The 12,478-nt window shown below is 35.9% G+C and overlaps 1 protein-coding gene across 11 annotated transcripts in view; it reads left to right on the top strand.

Annotated features, from left to right (window-relative positions):
• Positions 1 to 12,478, top strand: part of LOC148629532 (mutS protein homolog 5-like) — a 215,906-nt gene that overhangs the window by 181,835 nt on the left and 21,593 nt on the right. For 10 of the 11 annotated variants that reach the window (XR_015916758.1, XM_088553241.1, XM_088553197.1 and 7 more), the window contains one exon: positions 992 to 1,057. The exons of the other annotated variant lie outside the window; for it this stretch is intronic. Coding sequence is in view for 9 of the 10 variants with exons in the window: in XM_088553241.1 (XP_088409367.1) it covers positions 992 to 1,057 (66 nt within the window). In the remaining variant the exon portion in view is untranslated. The remainder of the gene's footprint in view (positions 1 to 991; positions 1,058 to 12,478) is intronic. 11 annotated transcript variants of the gene reach the window in all.

Below are 12,478 nucleotides of genomic sequence, written 5' to 3'. Positions count from 1 at the left end.
TGGCCAATTTGGCTTAAGTACTGTTAAAGTCTAGATTGCTACTCCATAAACTCAATGTACAATAATTTAACTACCTACCTGCCTCATTTTTTTTTCTTGCTGGTAGCTGGAAAAAAAGTTTTATTTAGCTTGATAAATATTTCCAAATTTGGGAAAAAATAATTTAAAGCCCCTCCCCCCCCCCCACTTCCATTAAAGATTATTTGGGGGTAAAATGGCAGGTCACTCAATAAAGAGCAAGGGAGAAATTCACACAGGAAAGGAATGTTGATTGATTATAAGTAGAATATCGATTACTAAAGACAAATAATGCCCTTATTTTCTACAAACAAAAGAATAGTGTTGATAATGATTGTTTTGGAAGGCCAACAACGTTTCTGACAGAAGTTTTGTTATACAATTATGCTTATTTTGGTACCGATTTTCTGTTCAGTTTGGACTTATAATTCTGGAATAATTCCGGATTTCCCAATTTGGAATAATGGATATTGTCTATTGTATGTTGCTGACTGGATCATTGAGAACTCATTTATAAGTTCTATCAGATCAATAAAAAGTTTAGACCTCCTTTTTATTCATCTGTTGAAGTTCATATAATTTTTAAATAAAGGAAGACTAAATATACCCCCAGAACATCAGCATTGTATATGCTTGAAAGTCCAGATTATGAAACAAAAGAATTAACTGTTAGTGAAACAAATTTAACAATTAGGGCCTTTTGAAACTGTTACATCTTATGAATAATATTTGTCATTAAGGAGGTAGACCTAGGGTAAGGGACAAAACTCATGAAATCAGTGATATGTTTGTATCACATTCAATATTACTAAAGGCTATCAAGCTTTCATTTGAAACAGAATGAAATCAGTCCAAGTTACTTTGATGCTTACATGAGATTGATGTAAAATACTGAATACAAACGTTCCAATGATTTTTAAGAGCTGTGTCCCTTACCCTAGGTCTACCTCCTTAAGTTATTGTATGTTTGTAGTGTCAAGTCCTAGTGAAGTATATGAACTTGAAGACATGCTACAGTTTTTACCAAGCATTGATTTCAGTAGGTAGTTAATATAGTCTTTGCCCTAGTGCCACAAAACTTAAAATAATCAGACAGCTTCCACAGTCCTTTCCTTCCAAATTCTCAGTGACTAGCCCAAATAATAGAGGACTGTATAGGATTTAACTAGCCTGAAAGAAGAATAGTACACATCATTTTACTAGCCCTGGGTTTTGGGCTAGTGGCTAAAAGTGAGCACAGCTTCCATGGTAACTTGAATCAAAGCATGGATTTGAAAGTGTCACTGAATATTCTCAGACTTGAGTATTTCTTTACTTTTGAAAGGTCGTCTGAATATAGCTGAAATATTGCTGCTCGGACGTTAAACCCCAACAAACAAACAAACAAACAAACATACTTTTGAAAGGTTTTGTAGAGCTTTAGTCCTGCCAGGATTTCCTTAATAGTTCCAGGTGCTTCTAACTTGGCTTTAAAAATTGTTCAACTTGAGTTAAAATTTGACTTGTTCCTGATTTATCATGCAAAAATGGTGTGGTAATTTATTTTTTGGCACAGTTACAATGGGTTATTGGTCATTGGTACACTTATGAACAGAACATTCATTCATTTTACTGCAAGATTATCAGGTTTTTAAAAGAGTGCATAGTGAAGATCTAGGATATCTTCCAGGAGTGTGAGAAATTCTGTCTTTTCCCAAGTGGAGCGTAGCGGAATGAAATAAAAGTCATAGAAATTCTCACACAAGTGGAACATATCCCAGATCTTCACTATTTACAGGTACAAGAATCTATTTCTTTCGTTTAAAATTACTAAAACTATTTGTTTAAAAATAAATACCTAAAAATAAAATCCTCATTAAAATCAATTATTGTATAATTGCTCAGAATATTAGAGACACCATGGTGTGGTTCAAAGAAGAAAGTTTGAAAGATTTTTTTCTGAAATATGGTACTACAATGCACTATTTTTTATACCTTTTATTTATTCATGAACATTTATGAGCTTTGCTGGGATTACTTTTGTTTACCTCACTTTTGATTGGTAGGCTTTGCCAGTGAAGACAAGGTCACATGCCACTGTCTTCACTAGTCTGTCTTTGCCCATTATCGATCAAAAATGAAGTAAATTTCTTGAATACTTGGAGGTCAACAGAAAAAAGACACAACGTAATATAGTACGTGGGCTGAGATTAAACCACCCCCCCCACTCATCAACCAAAATATATCTGATTTTCAGGTACCCTTATACCTCCAATTTAAGAATATTTTTGTTGCCAAAAAATTAACTGAAGCATTTGTGTATTTTTTGGCTACTTTTTATACCTCATTGAGGCAAAAAATAATTTAAAAAAATTTTTTGATTCTTCAAACTTATTCTTTCTACAGAACGAGGAAAAGAGACACATGTATGTATCATCATGTAGCCCAATGTCTCAGCTTTACAGTGGTACCAAGAAAGTTACGGTAACAGGGTTTTGCGGTCAAATGGAAAAAGTGTACCCCTACCCTGACGAAAAATCGCTTAATTTGACATATTTTTCAATGTCAAAACCCCTAGAGTATTAATGCGTCAGTAAAAAAATGGCTTATTTGGTATTTTTGGTTTAGTATTATCACAATTTATGCTTCTGGGGTTCTTTTGATTTTTGGCGATTTTCGTAGTCAGAATTTATCAAAAATGCAAAAAATGGGATTTTCGATTTTTCGGTCAAAAGTCATATAAATTTGACATTACAAGTTATTGCTCAACTAAAGCATCTTAAATTTTGTATCACTCAATAGATAATTTAATTTCCTACAGAAAACTTATTTTCCAGAAAGGATTTTCAAAAAATGTTGAAAATATTATCCCTACCCCTTGAAAACTGGTCTCAGTATCAAACAGAATTCTTATTCACAGCATACTGACACTGTAAAAGTCACATTTTATACATTTATAATTAAGATAATGATGTTCCCAATATATCTGATCAATTAACGCATTTAGATTTTCTTTTTGAGGTTACAATAACTATAAAATTGTAAAAAGGGGAATTACCAGAATTTCAGAATTTTTTCTATATCACCTGTTATTTCCCTGTTATCAGAATACTGTAGTTTAATCAAGCTTTTGTGTGATACAGTACTTCAATATAGTATCTTAGCTTCGAAATGAGCCCAAGTAATAAATATTTGAACTTACTTAGTCAAGTGAGGTGAAGAATTACCATCCCTACCCATGGCAAAAATACCTCAACATGACCCCAAATGTTAATTATTGATATATAAATGGTGTACAATAGACAAATTGGGTACTATTGTTTTAATTATCGATATATCCAACATATCTTATCATTTCAGGCACACATTTTGCAGTTTCAATATGACAATAATGAGTCTTTTCATAAAAAGGGGCCCCCCTGTGGATCGCTATCCTTGTCGTGGTAGGGGGGCTTGCGTGCCTCAGTGATCCTAAGAGCTATGCCAGCTGGAGTTTTTTCTCCTGGTAGGGTTACCCATGCTGGAAAGGTCAAAGGTTAGAGGCCAGACTAAAGCGATCCGAACATCGACCGTGGGCCCGGTGTTTAAAATAAAAAGTGGGTTCACCTACTTGTTTGCCGTGAGTTGCAACCCGTGAGTTATTGGTGGGCGAGGAGGTCCTAGTGGATGAAGGTCGTATCTAGACTCCAGTCGTGACGTAACCCCCGTGTCATCGATGGCTGGATGATCGAGGATACGGCTGTATATGCCACTCGGCTCTTAGGTCATCTAAACGGGAGATCGGATGGACCCGGTTCGATCAATCGGCTGGTCACGCCATGCCCTTCATTTGTCCACCTGCTTTACTGATGGCATTTTGTTAAATCCAATGTTTTCAAAAGCTTACAAATGGCAAATGAAGAAGGCGGTGGCTCATGGGTCAATCGAGTAGTACACTGTCTATGCGCCATTGATAGATACGCTCTGTTCGAGTATGTTGTCTCTGGAATCCCTGATGCTATCTGCTGGAAATCCGTAGAGTCCTAGCATCACCCGTGTTGGCACTCGGTGGCGGGTGGGGAACAGAGACGATGAAATTTACTAAAACTTAACATGGCGACAAAAAAACAACGGGGAGTCCAATGTTTCTTATTCAAAAAAACGAAAAACTGGCCAAGATTTATTGTAATTTCTGCAAAAGATAAAGACAAAAATGTTAATGACCTTTCTCCTTTTTTAATACAGAAAACTATCAAGGGTGTAGCTGGTGATGTTAAAGATACAAAGAAAATAAGATCAGGAATTTTAATTGAATGCCTCAGACCTGGCCAATCATCAAATTTGTTAAAATTAACCAGGATTGGTGACCTTGATGTGGTTTCATCTGCACACAAGTCACTAAATCAGTCACAGGGTGTCCTTAAATACCGGGGTCGAGACCTCGACGCCTTGACTGATGAAGAGATCTGTGAGGAACTGAAATCACAAGGCGTTAAGTCAGTGAAAAGATTTACTTCTCGACGTGCAGATACAACCACACCAATGAGAACAATCCTGTTAACATTTAGTTCCACTTCAGTGCCATCTCATGTCTACATTGGTCTATACAGGACAGCTGTCAGTCTGTATATTCCTAACCCACTTCGGTGTTTTAAATGCCAGAAGTTTGGGCATGGAAAGGGCCAGTGTAGAGGAAAACTGTTTTGTTTCCGATGCTCTGAAGAAGGACACGAGGGAATCAACTGCAGAAAAGATCTGAAATGCAGAAACTGTGAGGAAGCTCACATGTCATCATCTAAAGATTGCCCTCTTTATAAGAAAGAAAAAGATATTTTAAAGATAAAAACTGAAAACAAAATTTCATATAGTGAAGCTCGCCAGAAGTGGTCCCTTTCCAACAATTTTCTTGCATCTGGCAAAACATCTTATGCTAGTGTTGCAAAGCGTGCTTGTCTGTCCTCGACTGTTGAGGTGCAGACGATCATGAGTTGGAAAGAGGATATCAATGGTCTTGCCAAACTGCCCACTGAGGTATCCACCAAAATAATGAAACCATCCAAAAAATGTTTAGAGGAAATTAAAAAGGCCAGAGCTAAGAAATCTCACCAATGTTCCCAGACTCAGTCATCCCAAAATTCCGGATCATCTTCAAAATCATCTCCATCATCACAACAGTCATCGTCTTCCAAATCTCAACAGAAGAATGTCCAACCCCCAAAAAAGTTGGGGAATTTCCATGTGGAGGACTTGGAGAAATCCAAGTCTAGGCGACAGATTGTGTCGCCTGTGGTGTCGGACTCGGATTCCGAATCTGACATGGAAACAACAGATCATGGACTTTGTCCAGGTGAAAACTGGCTGGGTCCCGACCTTGATCAGATTGACCAAACAGATCCTGTTGCCATGAAAAAATACAAGGAGCAGCGCGCTCAGTCAATTCGAATTGACCTTAATGGTGGCACTCGTACTAGAAGGTCATCGAGTCGTGGTCGCGGATCCAAGTCAGAGAAAATATCCCCCATTCGTCACCCATAAAAATGGCCAAATTACTTCAATGGAATTGTCGAGGTTTAAAGGCTAATATTTTGGAATTAACTCTTCTTGTTCAGTCTATTTTACCAGTTGCATTATGTCTCCAGGAGACTCATTTAAAAGAAACGGATCGAATTTCCGTAAAAGGATATACAATGTATAGTACATTTGCTGAGGCAAATGAACGAGCTGCTGGTGGATCTACCATTTTTATTAGGGACAGAGTAATACATAGTTCAGTTCCTTTAACTACCGATCTACAAGCAGTGGCCGTTCGGTTATCCCTTGATAAAACCATAACCGTTTGTTCCATTTACATTCCCCCAAATTCAATTTTGTGCAGAAATAAATTAGTTGATTTGGTTAAGCAGTTGCCCAAACCATTTATTATTTTGGGTGACTTTAATGCTCATAATCCTTTATGGGGAAGTAATCATACGAATGATAAAGGTAAAAAAGTTGAGGAGCTCCTTCAGCAAGAAGACTTGTGCATATTTAATGACGGATCTTCAACGTTCCTTCATTCAGGCAATGGATCGTATTCTTCTATTGATTTAAGCATTTGTGATCCTCTCGTACTTTCAGAGTTTACATGGCGAGTTCATGATGACTTGTGCGGGAGTGATCATTTTCCAATTATTTTGGAGCATTTATCCTCCAAAACGGAGGAACGTCAACCTCGTTTTAAACTTGAGAAAGCAGATTGGGCTTCATTTGAAGCCCACTGTCTTGAAGAATTACGATTAGAAGCGATGAAGGATGTTGAAGATCCCATTTTATTATTTAATGAAAGACTGACATCAATTGCTAATAAAACAATACCTAAAACCTCGACAAATCCAAAAAGGCCTAGTAAACCATGGTTTACTGATGAGTGCGACAAAGCGATCGAAGAATGCAACAAGGCCCATCGCCGGTTTGACAAAAATCCTACACCAGCAAATCTGTCAAACTTCCGAATATTTCGAGCAAAAGCTCGACGTACATGTAAACAAGCCAGATGAACCTCTTGGAAAAATTTTGTTTCTAGTATTAAATCTCACACTCCCCTCAATAAAGTATGGAATTTTATTAGAAAAGTAAAAGGAAAAAATTCGAATTCTTCAGTAAAACACCTTAAGGTTGGTAATACCACTCTAACCACCGAAAAAGATATCGCCAATAAGCTAGCTGAAACATTCGCTAAACATTCATCCTCATCTAACTACAAACCGCATTTTCAAAAAATTAAATCATCTGCAGAAAAGACAAAATTAAACTTCAAATCAAATAATGCGGAATCTTACAACTCTCAATTTTCTATAGAGGAACTAAAATCGTCACTGGCTAAAGCCCACGATACAGCTAGTGGGCTAGATAATATTCACTATCAACTTTTAAAACATCTTCCTGATCCATCTCTACATACACTTCTCACGTTAATGAACGAGATATGGACTTCTGGTAACGTTCCGTCCATCTGGAAAACGGCTTCAGTAGTCCCTATTCCAAAACCAGGAAAAGATCATACGGATCCTTCAAATTATCGCCCGATCGCATTGACAAGCTGCGTCTGCAAGACAATGGAACGAATGGTCAATGATCGCCTTGTGTGGTTCCTTGAGAAGCACAACTTACTCACTAATATTCAGTGTGGTTTTAGGCAAGGCAGAAGTACTCTTGACCATTTAGTCCGGTTTGAAACGCTCATCAGAAATGCATTTGCTAAAAATGAACATGTTGTGTCGGTCTTTTTCGATTTAGAAAAAGCCTATGACACGACGTGGAAATATGGTATTTTAAAAGATATATTTGATATGGGGTTGAAAGGAAGACTTCCTCTGTTCTTGTCTAATTTTTTGTCAGATCGTCATTTTAATGTGAGGGTAAATTCGACTTTTTCTGAGGAGAAGGAACAGGAAATGGGTGTTCCTCAGGGAAGTATTCTTTCTGTCACTCTCTTCAGTATTAAAATTAATAGTTTAGCCCAAGTTTTGAAGGACAATATTGACGGTTCCTTGTATGTAGACGACTTTTTGATCTGCTACAGGGGACAAAATATGAGTAATATTGAAAGGCAGTTACAACTTTGCCTCAAAAGAATTGAGAAATGGGCTTTGGAGAATGGGTTTAAGTTTTCTACATCTAAAACTGTTGGTATGCACTTTTGTCGAAAGCGAAAGCTGCATCCGGACCCAGATCTCTTTCTTTATGGTAATAAAATCAAAATAGTAGAAGAAACAAAATTCCTTGGATTACTTTTTGATAGTAAACTTTCTTTTCTTCCCCATATCAAATTACTTAAATCTAGGTGTCTTAAGGCACTACATATTTTAAAAATGGTGTCCAGTACCGATTGGGGTGCTGATACCTCAATTTTATTAAATTTATATAGATCTTTGGTTAGGTCTAAACTTGATTATGGATCTATTGTTTATGGTTCCGCCAAAAAATCTTACCTTAAAATTTTAGACGCTGTTCACCACCAGGGGTTGCGACTTTGTCTTGGTGCCTTCAGAACCTCTCCTATTGAGAGCCTTTATGCCGAGGCAAATGAACCATCCCTTGGAGACAGACGTTTGAAATTAGGTCTTCAATATGTAAGTAAACTTATGGCCTACCCAGATAGCCCTGCCTACAACTGTGTCATTAATCCTATTTATGTCGACATTTATCGAAAACATGATAGCAAAACCCCTCCTTTTGGAATTCGAATAAAACCTCATTTGGAAGCAATTCATCTGGAAACCAATGCAGTGACACCTGTTGTTACTTCGAAATGCCCCCCATGGGAGCTTCCACATCCTTCTTTCACTTTTGATCTGCGTGAATATAAAAAGTCCGATACCAATCCTTTATTTTTACAACAAAAATTTTCTGAAATTAAAGCAAATTATCCGGATTTTTCAACGGTGTATACAGATGGCTCAAAAGATGGCGATAGCGTTGCATGTGCTGCTGTCCATGGTGACAGAACTGTAACTGAACGGTTGCCATCGAGCGCTTCCATATTCACAGCTGAAGCTCGAGCCATATTGTTAGCACTTAAATTGATTACTCAATCTAATCTGTCACAGTTTATTATTTGTTCTGACTCTTTGAGCTGTCTTTTGGCAATTAAGAATCACAAACTGAAAAACACTCTTATTTTACAAATTTTGTATTTTATTCATCAACTTCGGGAATTTGATAAAGAGATTGTTTTTCTCTGGGTACCCAGTCATGTTGGTATTCAGGGGAATTCAGTTGTAGACAGGGTTGCCAAAAAGGCATTAAATGAAATAATAAAGGACGTTAGTTTGCCATACACTGATTTTAAACCTTTAATAAGGAAATATATTTTAAAGATGTGGCAGGACCGTTGGGACGGTCTTGAACACAACAAACTCAATTCCATAAAACCCGATCTAGGCTTTCATCAATCCGGGTCGGGCAATCGCAAAGAGCAAGTGGTCATGACTAGATGCCGCATTGGACATTCTAGATTTACACATGGCCATTTGCTTGTTGGTGATCCTCCACCTGAGTGTATCCCATGTCATTGCCCTTTCTCTATCAAACATGTTCTTCTAGATTGTGTGGATTTTGCCAACACCAGGCAAAATTATTTTGACTGCACCAATATGTTTGATTTGTTCAAGACCGTTTCATCTGAAAACATCATCGATTTCTTGCGGGACATCGGTTTATTTAATAAAGTCTGAATTGAATACCTTCCTTAGTTTTTCAATATTTTAAATGTTTTATCGAATTTATGTTTCTATATGTATTTTATGTCTTAGGTTCACCTTTTATGTACCTTTTTATATGTAAATAGCTGCTTGTTTTAATTTCATTATTTTATGAAGAGACTTTGATCTTAATTTTAATATTTTCCGTGCATTAAATGTTCTTGCCGTGATATGGCCCTGGTCACCGAAACGGCAATAAACAACAACAATCAATCAATCAATCAATCATAAAAAGGGGAATTTCCTGACATTCATTTTTCTTCCATTTCACCTATAATTGGCAATTTTTTTCAAATACCGTACTTCAAATAAGCTTTTGTATATTTAAATACAATTATATAGTGTCTTAGCTTTGTAATGAGTCCAAGTAATAAATACTTGAACTTTTCCAAGTGCAATTAGGCGAAAAATTGCCACCCCCAACCATGAAAAGAATACCTAAAGATGAACCAGAATGCTAACTTTTAGCACATAATTGATGTAAAAAAAGACATGTTGGGTACTATTGTTTTAATTAACGATGTATTTAACATATCTACTCATTTCAGGCGAGTTATTTTCAGTTTCAATGTGACAATGAGTTTTTAACAAAATGGGGAATTTTTGGATTTTCACATTTTTTTCTGCTGTCAAATTTTCATTTTTAGTCTGTTCCGCCATGTTGGAGTTATTGCCCCTTTTCGACGTTTTTTTGCTATTTTTAATGTTATTTCTTTCAAAAGTCTTCTCTGACACTACTTGACCAATTGGATCCAAACTTGGTATGAATGTACCTTGGGGTATTCTGCATAGTACTGATGTGGGTATTTTTGATCTGTCGAAAAGCATGGCTGCAGTTACTAAAAATAGAACATAGTCAGACAATAGTTTTTTCACATATGTCCCCAAAACAGTTAGGTTTAGCCCATTCTGAAAGGGGTAAAAATGTTCAGCATGATGAGATCTATCTGCAGTCAAATTTCCATTTTAATCTATTAAGCCATGTTGGAGTTATTGCCCTTTTTCAAAGTTTTTGCTATTTTTAATGTTATTTCTTTCAAAAATCTTCTCCTCTGACACAACTTGACCAATTGGATCCAAACATGAAACAAAACTCGATATAAGTGTTCTTTGTGGTATCCTGCATAGAATTGAAGTGGTTTTTTTTTTATCCGTCGGAAAATATGGCCACTGTTACTAAAAATAGAACATAGGGGTCAGATGGTAGTTTTTCGCACATATCTCCAAAATCGTTAGGTTTAGCCAAATTCTTTCAATAGTGTTCAGGCATAAAATTTGTCAGACGCCTTCTTATAAGAGTTATTGCCCTTGACAGGGGAAAATGACAGGTTTTTCTTTTTTTACCAGTTTTCAGCCAATGTCTTGAAAACTATGATAGATTTAGACTTTCATTTACTGAAGTGATCCTTATGATAAGTCCTATCAAAGTTTTCTTGAGTCAAAATTGTTGGACAACTTCTTGTTTAATTTATTGCCCTTGTAAGGCAAAATTCAACCAGATGAGCGATTCAGGCTCCTGGTAGCCATTTGTTCCGATTTTATAGCAATTGTCACCCTTAAAGAAAAGTCTAAGCCCTTGAATTGATCAGATATGTTGGGAAAATCATTATCCTAATTATTAATGCCTAAAATATGAGTTCTACAATGTCAGTATGCTGTGAATGAGAATTCTGTTTGATACAGAGACCAGTTTTCAAAGGGTAGGGGTAACATTTTCAACATTTTTTTTACAAATCCTTTCTTGAAAAGTAGTCTTTCATGGTTCATTTCTGAAGGAAATTAAATTATCTATTGAGTAATACCAAATTTAAGACGTTTTAGTTGAGTAATAACTTGTAGAGTCAAATTTATGTGACTTTTGACCGAAAAATCGAAAATCCCATTTTTCACAGTTTTTGATAAACTGTGACTACAAAAATTGCCAAAAATCATCAAGATACCTCAGAAGTATAAATTGTGATACTAAACAGAAAGTACCAAATAAGCCATTTTTTACTGAAGCATTAATACTCTAGGGTCTTTGACATTGAAAAATATGTCAATTTAAGCAATTTTTCAGCAGGGTAGGGGTACATTTTATCTATTTTACTGCAAAACCCTAAGTGTTATTGTAACTTTCTTTGTACCATTGTAAAGCTGATACATTGGGCTACACGATAATGTCTAAAGTTGTTTAGTTTGTTCACACATGCTATCCCAGGAAGGCTTAGACACTCAAACAATTGAGTCACAAAAATCTTGGCTTTTTGCACCAGTGGGGTACATTTATAGGCTTATACTGAATAAGAATCTGAGAACATTCTTTGGCGACAAATTGATTCTGTGATTGGAGGTATAAAGGTACCTGAAAATCACCATGAAGTTGATGAGTGAGTGGGGGGATGCACAGTGGACCCTTCCAGCCCATGGACTAATAGGTCTCAGAAGTTGTTTGTAGACAAGATCAATGAAAATTTTCATTTGATATATTAAAAAAAACATTTATATATCCTGTTTATATGAGACCTTTTCATACAGTATACTACTTTCTATCTATCCAAATATTGTATAATAACACAAAAACACTTATATGAATTTTAGTATGTTTTGATGCAATATTTTCCTTCATGAATGGAAGCTTTTATGTATATACACCACAGCCTTGGTTTGTTGACTTAGAGAATTAATGTTTAAAGTTTAACATCAAGGTTTCTTATAGTTTATGTAGACATTTTTATTTGAATTCCATCCACTGCATGAGTGGAAGGGACTTATAGTGCTCCCTCGCTATAACACCCCTCTTCAATGGCAGTCCCTCTTTTATTGCCATAAATTCCACTTTTCCTAAAGTTTTATAGATTCTATACAATTTATTCCCTTGATATATCCCCAATCTCTTATACTGCCGCAATTTAGCCTGGTCCATAAGGTGGCGATAAAATGAGGGTGCACTTATTTTTTTCTGGTTCTTCTTTCTTTGCATTTACTTTTGTTTGTAAAAACTCAAAGGGAACTTAATTGATCTCTTTGAAGTTTGTTCATCCATCTGTCGCCTAGTGCATTTTGTAGTAGTAACACATAAATAATAATTTTGTAATTTCATATAATGATACAAAATATGAAAGCAACACAAAAAACAAAATTTAACAAACACACCATTACGTTGACAATATTGAACTGGCGAGACTTATCTCTGTGATAACAGTTTATTTATTGTTTTGTTTTTTTTTTCAATTCATTTCATGTCAGAATTATATGACTTAACACCAAAGTAAGTCAGG

This window comes from Perna viridis, chromosome 1 (genome assembly GCF_037379345.1).
Source record: "Perna viridis isolate PV_CMFRI_1.1 ecotype Kerala chromosome 1, ASM3737934v1, whole genome shotgun sequence".
Lineage (NCBI taxonomy): Eukaryota > Metazoa > Mollusca > Bivalvia > Mytilida > Mytilidae > Perna > Perna viridis.
This window is presented reverse-complemented; position numbering and strand designations above follow the sequence as displayed.